This window comes from Bison bison, unplaced genomic scaffold (genome assembly GCF_000754665.1).
Source record: "Bison bison bison isolate TAMUID 2011002044 unplaced genomic scaffold, Bison_UMD1.0 scf7180017864495, whole genome shotgun sequence".
NCBI lineage: Eukaryota > Metazoa > Chordata > Mammalia > Artiodactyla > Bovidae > Bison > Bison bison.
In genome coordinates, this window is record NW_011495054.1 from 8,973,037 (window position 1) to 8,981,696 (window position 8,660).

The window sequence follows — 8,660 nt, forward strand, 5'->3', positions numbered from 1 at the left end:
AGCTATTCTAACAGGTGTATAATGGTATCTCCTCATAGTTGGCAGTGTGTGTATACTCAGTGGCTCAGTCGTGTCTGATCTGACTCTCTGCGACCCCATGGACTGCAGCCCACCAGGCTCCTCTGTCTATGAAATTCTCCAGGCAAGAACATTGGAGTGGGTTGCCGTTTCTTTCTCCAGGCAGTCTTCCCGACCCAAGGGTTGTACCCACATCTCCTGCAAAAAAGATAGATTCTTTTCCACCGGTGCCAGCAGGAAGCCCACAGTGGGCAAAGGTTTCCTTGATTTGTTTTGAGTAATGTTGTGCCCCCAGTGCCTGCTATATAGTAGACGTTCAATGAACATTTTTTTTTTGAGTGAAGAATGAGTGGATGGATAAACGAAGAAGTGGAAGCAGCTTCAGGTATCATCAAAATCTGTTATGGCAAATACTTAGGACACGTACCACCATCTCCCCAGGCCCCATTCTGTTTCCATGGCAGACATCACTAATCAGTCGGGCCGTTTATCCAGCTGCTTTGTTCAGGCAGGAACAATCCAGTGATTTGCATAGTAGCGAGATGAACCCCATGAGCTAACACAGCTCTGGTTCAGGCCTCTCATTAGCTGCAGAGCAGGCCCAGGCTCAGTTCAGGGGCCGAGACTATGCATAGACTCACAGGGGCCCAGTGGTGGGACTCGACCTTCACACTGGGCTCTCCCCAGAAACACGCACAGCTTCTCTGTTAAGTCTGGAGTGGGACGGGAGCAGGAACGCGGATCTGGGCTCAGTGCTGGTCGTAGAGTGCTTCCTGGGCTCTGGCTTGGTGGGAAGGCTGATGCCTGTGATCTTCCCACAGGTGCCCAGGAACCGCCGGGACGGCCTGCCTGCCCACATCAGCTCCCTGGCCCAGCGGGCATACTGGGCTCTGCTGAGCCAGCGGAGAGACCAGAGCATCGTGACCCTGGGCCGGAGCGGTGCTGGCAAGACCACCTGCTGCGAGCAGGTCCTGGAGCACCTGGTGGGGATGGCGGGCAGCGTGGATGGCAGGGTCTCAGGTATAGTGGTCACCAGGTGACATGCAGCCAGGACATGGCGGGGGGGGGGGGGGGTGGTGCGCAGGCGTAGGAAGAGGGAAGGGAGAGTCAGAGGAGGCACTGGGTGGCCCTTTCTTACATCCAATCAGCCAGCCTTCACTGGGTGCGTGTGTGCACACCCTGTGCTGCCTTCCAGGCAGGGCCACCTCTGGTCTGCTAAGATGCTTCTGTGTGAATTAGAAGCTAGGTCTCCTCCCTCCAGACACCCACTGCCATCTGCAGGTCAGTCATCAACACTCAGTCATTGTTAGAACCAAACACTGACGGCCGTGTCCTGGGCCAGCATCCTGATAACTGTGCAAGCCTGTGAGTGTGTGATACAAATGCTGTGCCCTTCGGCGTGGGGTCCCCATGCCGTGCACGGCCTGCTGGACTATGCAGAGGACCTGCGAGTAAAGACAGGGCAGGGCCTGTGCTCAGGAGGAGCCGATGGCCAGAAGGGAGGCTCGGCGGCACGTCTGTGCCACGAGGTGGTGCAGCAGGGTTGTGGGGAGAAGCAGAGCTCACGGCAGAGGGGCGGGCGGCTGCCTTGAGGAAATGATGTGTGAGCTGGGCCTCAGAGAGAGTGTCAGTCGATAACAGTAATTCAGTATTGGTCGTGATCGTAGTCAGTGCTTGCTGAGGACTCGTGAGCCAGACTCCATTCTAAACAGGTTAACTTATTCATTATTTAAAACAGCCCTGTAAAGGAGATATCATTATTATTTGAATTTTATAGAGGAGTCCAGTAAGACGCAGAGAGGTTAACCAGCTTGCCCAGACCACGTGGCTCATACACCCTAGTGCCAGTACTCAGAGCCAGGCAGGCTGGCTCCAGAGCTGTTACCCCTGGGCCAGAGTTCTCAAGCTACTGTTGCCCCTTTGAGGGCTTTCTAGATGTTACTTCTGCTAATCACCTCCCACCATGAAAGTTTAATGCCAGAGGTTCACCGTGATCTGTTTATGCAGTTAGGTCTGTGTGTGTGTATGTGTGTGTGTGTGTGTGTGTGTGTGTCTGTGCTCTATACATAAGAAAGGAAAACTTCCGCACCTTCAAGAATCAGTGTCTGCCCTCTTGAGGGCAGTATTCACCCTGCTGAGAATATATGGCCCAAGCGATACTGCTTTTCTTCGTATAATAGCAAACATAATGCTAACAGCACCCCCTTTGGAGCCTGTTCTAAGCACTTTACATTATTAAATCTTTTAGTCTTCATGACAACCACATGAGGTAGGTAGGTACTTACCCATCTTATAGATGGGGTGTCTGAGACACAGGAAGGTTAATTTGCTCCAAACCAGGTAGCTATCAACAGGGAGATCCCGCATTCAAACTTGCCTAACCGTGGTACTATCCTGCTTCTCCCCGGGGTTCTGCCAGTGCTTTATTGAGCACCTGCTCTGCATCTGGCGCAGGTTAGGAGCTGGCATCCAGCAGGAGAGGCACCGGTCTTGGCCCTTGCAGAATGTAGGTCTGCCGAAAGTGTGTGTGGGTTGGAGGGTGGGAGTCAGGCTGGGCTGTATCCAGGCACCCGGCACAGCACCTGGCCCAGAGAGGAGCTTGGGAAATAGTTGTGGGAAGATTGCAGGGCTTCTCAAACCTGCTGTGATGGGGAGTCCCTGAGAGCCCTGCCCACCTCCGAAACTCCACCAGGTCCAGGAGGCCCGGGGGCAGCCCTTGTCACTCAGACGGCACCGATCCGGGTCTGTGTATCTGTCTGACTCAGCCTTGCTCCCCCCTGCACTTCTGCTCTCAGCACAGGGCCAGCCCAGCAGTGAAATGGGCGTGGCTTAGAGCTGATCTGGGGAGGTGGCAGTGCTGCCACTGGGGCCTGGGGTCAGAATGGGGTCCTGTGAGAGGCGGGGGTGGCAGTGCCTGGGCCACGGGTGACGCCCCACCCATGTCCCCACAGTGGAGAAGATTCGAGCGGCCTTCACTGTCCTCCGGGCCTTCGGCTCTGTGTCCACCGGCCACAGCCGCAGTGCCACTCGGTTCGCCATGGTGATGTCACTGGACTTTAACGCCACAGGCCGAGTCACGGCTGCCCAGCTCCAGGTGAGGCCTCTGGGTGGGAGAGGGAGGGAGTCTCCAGAGCTGCAGGGTCCCCAACCCCACTCAGCTGGGCCCATGCCCCCAGCTGGGACCCTGGAATGTGTCTAAATGGTCATCACTCCCCAGGCCGTGGCCAGCTTCTCCCCGCCTCGTTCAGTGCCCCCACATCCCATCCCGGAGCGAACTGGCCTGTCTGCATCTTGGAGTATCACAGGGATGAAATATTCATGAGTAAATACATAATTCAGCCACTCATTAGTTGGGTCTTAAAAGTGTAAGCTGAAATTAAAGAGACGCTCTCCGGCCTTCTGCAGCAGCTCGTGTGTGACGAGCACATGGCCTGTTTGTTCCCATCTCCAAAATCGTCCACCCCCTCCCCTTCCTCCCCGCAAACATTCTATTTGAACAGAAAATAGGATTAGGTTATTAGAAGGGTTGTTTGTATGTGGAACTGGGATAATATCCAGACTTGCTGGTGCCAAATAAATCCCCTTTCTGAACTGGCCCTGAAATTCTCGCATTCATCACCATTTTGGTCGAGTTATTACAGGCTTCCGTTACATAAGAGTATGTTGGAGGGTGGCTCTTATGTATGTTAATTGTGATTACCTTTGGATTCCTTAATCAGAATGAGTTCCTTAATCAAAGAGCATTTGTTAATTCCCTACGTGGAATCTGAATCAATAAGACCAAGGCCTGGGTGTTTCAATTCGGAGGTGTCCAGCCAAGTTGGGGCCTGAAATGTTGCCTCAGACAGTTGAGTGGTTCTGGGTGGGGCAGCCTAGTGGCCCCGTAGTGACCGGGTGTCTATCCTCTCCTCGGCAGACGATGCTTTTGGAGAAGAGCCGCGTGGCCCGGCAGCCAGAAGGGGAAGGCAATTTCGAGGTTTTCTCCCAGATGCTAGCTGGGTTGGACCTGGATCTCAGGTGAGTGACTGGGCTGGATGGGGCCAGCCGAAGCCAATGAGACAGAGGGTGTTGGCTCTCCTGGGGTCCGGCCCCAGCTCTGCCCAAAGCCGAGCAGAGCCCAGTGGTAAGGAACCTGACCTCTGATTCCAGCTGCCTGGGACTGCTCCCAGGCTGGGGAACCTCGCCAGGTGCTATCTGCTCTGAACCGCGGTTTCTTCCTCTGTAAAGTGGAAGCGGTACCTTGACTGACCTTGTAGGATTAAGTGAGATAGTTCGCGTACGGCTCTTTATCCATGCTGGGGTGTGGAGGATGTCTACTCTGGTGCTGGTATTTCGGTCCAGGCTCTGACAGGAGCATGGGAGGTGGGCGAGGAATAGCAGACCCCAACCTTGCAGAAGTTCCTCAACTCTGAGAGAGCCCTGGCTGCGCCTGAGGTACCTCAGGGCAAGGAGGCCCCAGGTGGGATAGCCCCTGAGAAGCCAGGAGCCTCATCTCAGACGGCCTCCTGAGGGAGGTGGCCCGGGGAGTCCTTTCTGCCCCTCCCTGACTCCTGGGCGTCCTTAGGCACGTGGCTCCCTGTCTCTGAGCCTCGGTTTCCTCATCTGTAGAGAGAAGGAGCAAGGCTCCCATGAGGCTTGAGGGGTTGCTTACCCCAGGCCAGGTTTGCCTCTGTGTCCCCATTATTTGTCTCCTGCCTTCCTCCCCGAGTTGAGGGAGCGGCTCCACCTGTCCTGAGCCTCCTGATAAGGCCAGAGGGACACTTGTACCCTTCAGAGAGATGAGAGAGGAAGCTCTCAGTTCTCAGAGTGGGGTAACTAAGGAGTAAGAAAGCTTTTGGAAGGCCTTTCCTTAGGAAGGGCCCAGTGAGGGCAGCAAGTGAGGAATATTTGGGCAGTGGGGCCGGGGCCCTAGGCCAGCTCTGGGGCCACCTGGGGCATTGTATGGAGCCCCATGCCATGATGACCGCCTGCTCTCCCAGACCACCAGTGTGGGCGGGTCCTCCTTTACTTCCGGTCCCTTCTGTTTCCAGGACAGACCTGTACCTGCACCAGATGGCGGACAGCAGCTCCTTTGGCATGGGCCTGTGGCCTAAGGTAAGGAGGAGGCCCTCTGGGTGTGAGTGGTCTTGTGTCCCCATGAGCGAGGGGTCCCTCTGCCACTGGGGTGCAGACTTGGCCAGGGCTGGTCACATGGGGGAGATAGGACTGCCTTTGTGGGGCCTGGGCTTGTCGGGGAAATGAGTCTTGTGCAAATAACGGGAACCAAGAGATGATCCATGTAGAGGTAAGAGTGTGGGCTCTGGGACAGGCTGTCTAGATTCAAACCCCGACTCTGACACTTACTGGATGTATGACCTCAGGCATGGGCCCTAGCCTCTCTGGACATCTGTCTCTTCTTTGGTAAATGACGATGGAAGTGGTATCTCCTCATGGATCTGTTGTGAGGATTAAAGGAAAGGATGTGCATAAAGCACCTAGCCCTGGGCTTGGGTTACATCAGTTAGAGGTGGTTCTCGTAGGAAATGTTGTTAATAGTGTTCAGTGTGGAAAGGGGCAGTCAGAGATGTCTTCCTGGAAGATGGGACCTGTGATCAGGGCCTGGACCAGGGACCTGTGACCAGGGCCAGTTGTTTAAGAAAGAAGATTATTCACTTGTTTTATTTACTGTTTCATATTTTAAACATTATTTTGAGTTCCCTCCCACCCCCACACGCCTGCCGTCACTCCCCGTGTCATGCCTATGCTAAACGCCGGGATTATGGTCCTCATCTGTGAATTTTCACTCGGTCAGGAGAGAGCAACTTGGGAATTAATGCAGGCATGGGAGATAAGAATATTCCAGAGTCTGTACAAGATTCCCTGTAACAGAGGATAGTTGAAAGCTACTTGGCCTCAGTCAGGGAAGGCTTCTTAGCCAAGCGGGCATGTGAGCTGGGTTTTGAAGGATGAGTAGTTCACCAGGTGGAGGGGAGTGATCATTTCTATTCCAAAGCTTTTTTTCCAAATATACATGTTGGAGAAACAAAGGGTGCTGGAATAATTGGGCATCCTCATGCAAAAAAAAAGAATGTCAATCTACAAGAACTCACACAGTATAGAGAAATTAACCATGTGGATCCTGGGCCTCAATGTAAAACTTAAAGCTGTAAAATTTAGAAAACAGGAGGAAAATGTCTGTAACTGCATTAAACAGAGACTTCATAGGTGTGACATTAAAAGTATAGCCCCCAAGAGAACAAGTCGATGAACTGCACTTCATTGAAATTAAGAACTTTTGCTCTTTGAGTGTCACTGTTAATATGAAAATACAAGCCACAGACTTGGAGGAAATACTTGCAGATCACATATATGATGAAGTCTCTGAATCCGGAATATATAAATGACTCTCAGAACTCATAAATAAAACAACCTGACAAAAAAGATGGGCAGAAGAATTTCAACATAGTTTTACCAAAGAAGATTACGTAGATGGCAGATAAGCACGTACAATATACGTTAGTCATTAAAGGACTTTAAAACCACGACGAAATACCTCTGCATGATACATAGAGTGCCTGCGCTTGAAAAGATGGAGCATAACCCATGCTGGTGAGAATCGGGGGTAACTGGAGCTCTCATAACCGTGCAGGTGGGAGTGGAAGATGGGCTCTTACCATCTTGGCAAACCATCTCTTACAAGGTTCAGCACACACCTTGCACGCGGTGTGCCAGTCTACCCCCAGGTGTTTATGCGGGAAAATGGTCATGCACATCCACTTCTTCACATGAGTGCGTTAGCAGTTTTATTTGTGATAGCCAAAACCCAGAAACTATCCAAAATATCTATTAACGGGTGAATGGGTGAGTTCACTGTGGAATATCCATAAAGACAGTATGCTCCTCAATAATGAAGTACTGATCCAAATAACTGCGGAGTGAAAAATCTCGGATGAAAGAGTACAGCGGTATGATCTCATTTACGTGAAGCTCTGAAAAGTGCAGCTGAACCTGCCATGACAGCAGGCAGGTCAGTGGTTGCCTGGGATTGGGTGAGGGCAGAAGAGGGGGAAGAGGGTCATATGAAAGGGAACTCTCGGGGCTGAGGGACGTGTCCGTCTTCTTTAGCACTGATGCTTTCGTTTGTGTGTGTGTCAGATCCTGTCATGTTGTACTTAAAGATGAGTGGTTGGTTTCTGTCAGTTACACCTCAGTAAGGCGTGCTGGGCTCTCTCTGTCCATCTGTCTCTGCTGGGTACTATCTGCAGAGTTATTGATTAACTAGGCCTGGGCTGGGACCTAAGAGTCTGTTTCTCACAAGTCCCCAGGTGATGCTGAAGCTGGGGGTCCAGGGACCCCACTTTGAGAACCACTGTCAGCAAGTCAGTTTCGACAGTGGGTGGAGTGAGATGGAGTGGGGCGATGCGGCTCCCCCAGCCTCACCTTGCTGTCACCGCCCCTGCCTCAGGAGGACCTGCAGTATGTTCTTCATTCAGGCCCCTTCTCCCCCTGGTTGGGGGGCGCGGGGAGCTCAGATCCTACCCCGGATGGCAGAGGATGCGTGGCTGCCCCAGTGCTGGGCTTCCTCTAAGGAGTTTGGGCCAGTTGCATGCGTTTGAACCAGCAAGAGCGTGGTGGTTTGTTTTCTTGGTTTTGAGGACGAAAAGGGCTCCAGCCAGGCCCCATGATCTTCCCGGCCTGACCTGTTTGTTCACAGTGTGCGCACAGGAATGGGCGCAGTGTGAACCCATATCAAGGAGGCGTTTGAAGTGATTTTCTTTTTTCTCTGTTTCTGGGGGTTGTTTTTTTAGACCAATTGATCTGTGGGAACTTGTAGGGTAGTTCTTTGTTCTCGTCCTGCTACCTGGCAGGTACGGAGAGAATGTTTTCTTTGTTCTCTAAGAGCAAAAATAGAATCTGGAAGCTCGTTGGTCTTTGATACAAGCCTGGGCTCATTTTCTGGGATCGGGCTGTCCAGGTATCATCTCAGTAAAGGAGTTCAGTGCTCAGGAGATGCCCCCAGGAGTGAGAGCTGCTGTGTCACCCTGAAGCCCCTAAAGTCACCAGAGTCAGCAAATAGAAATGCAGGATGCCTGCACGTGTTCATCTTGTACCTGGTGTAGGACGGTGGTGATTTAGTTATTAACACTGTACTTACTATACACTTGAAGTGTCCTGGGAGGGTAGATCTTCAGTGATCTCACCGCACACCAGGAAGTGGTGATTGTGCGGTGATGGAGGCAGGCATTCACTTCATTGTGGCAGTTACTTCACCACGTGTACATGCACCACATCCTCACATTGCACACCTAAAAACAGACCGTGCTCATTGGTCAATTATATGCTCATTGGTCAATTATACTCACAAAAACTGTGAACATTATAGGGTGCCCAATTAAATTAGAGTTTCAGACAAACATTGATTTTTTTTTTTTTTTTTAACTTGTGTCCTGAATGTTGCACAGGCAGTCTTGGAGGATTGAAGTCATATCAGAGAAGGCTGCCTGGAGGAGGTGAGCATGAGCTGATCTTGTGCTGAGAGAGAGAAGTGAGTCAGGCGCAGGGAGGCCAGCGTTCCTAAGCCCTTGATGCAGAGGTGACAGTGGGGGAGAGGCAGGCAGGCAGTAGAGCGCAGGGTGAGTGTGTGAGATGGGGGGCTGTCAGCT

General features: G+C 52.2%; 1 protein-coding gene across 1 annotated transcript in view; it reads left to right on the forward strand.

The window, feature by feature from the left end:
- Nucleotides 1-8,660, forward strand: part of MYO18B (myosin XVIIIB) — a 232,628-nt gene that overhangs the window by 30,655 nt on the left and 193,313 nt on the right. Inside the window, exons 8-11 of the mRNA XM_010828851.1 lie at nt 840-1,038; nt 2,970-3,112; nt 3,935-4,035; nt 5,049-5,112. Coding sequence (XP_010827153.1) covers nt 840-1,038; nt 2,970-3,112; nt 3,935-4,035; nt 5,049-5,112 — 507 coding nt within the window. The remainder of the gene's footprint in view (nt 1-839; nt 1,039-2,969; nt 3,113-3,934; nt 4,036-5,048; nt 5,113-8,660) is intronic.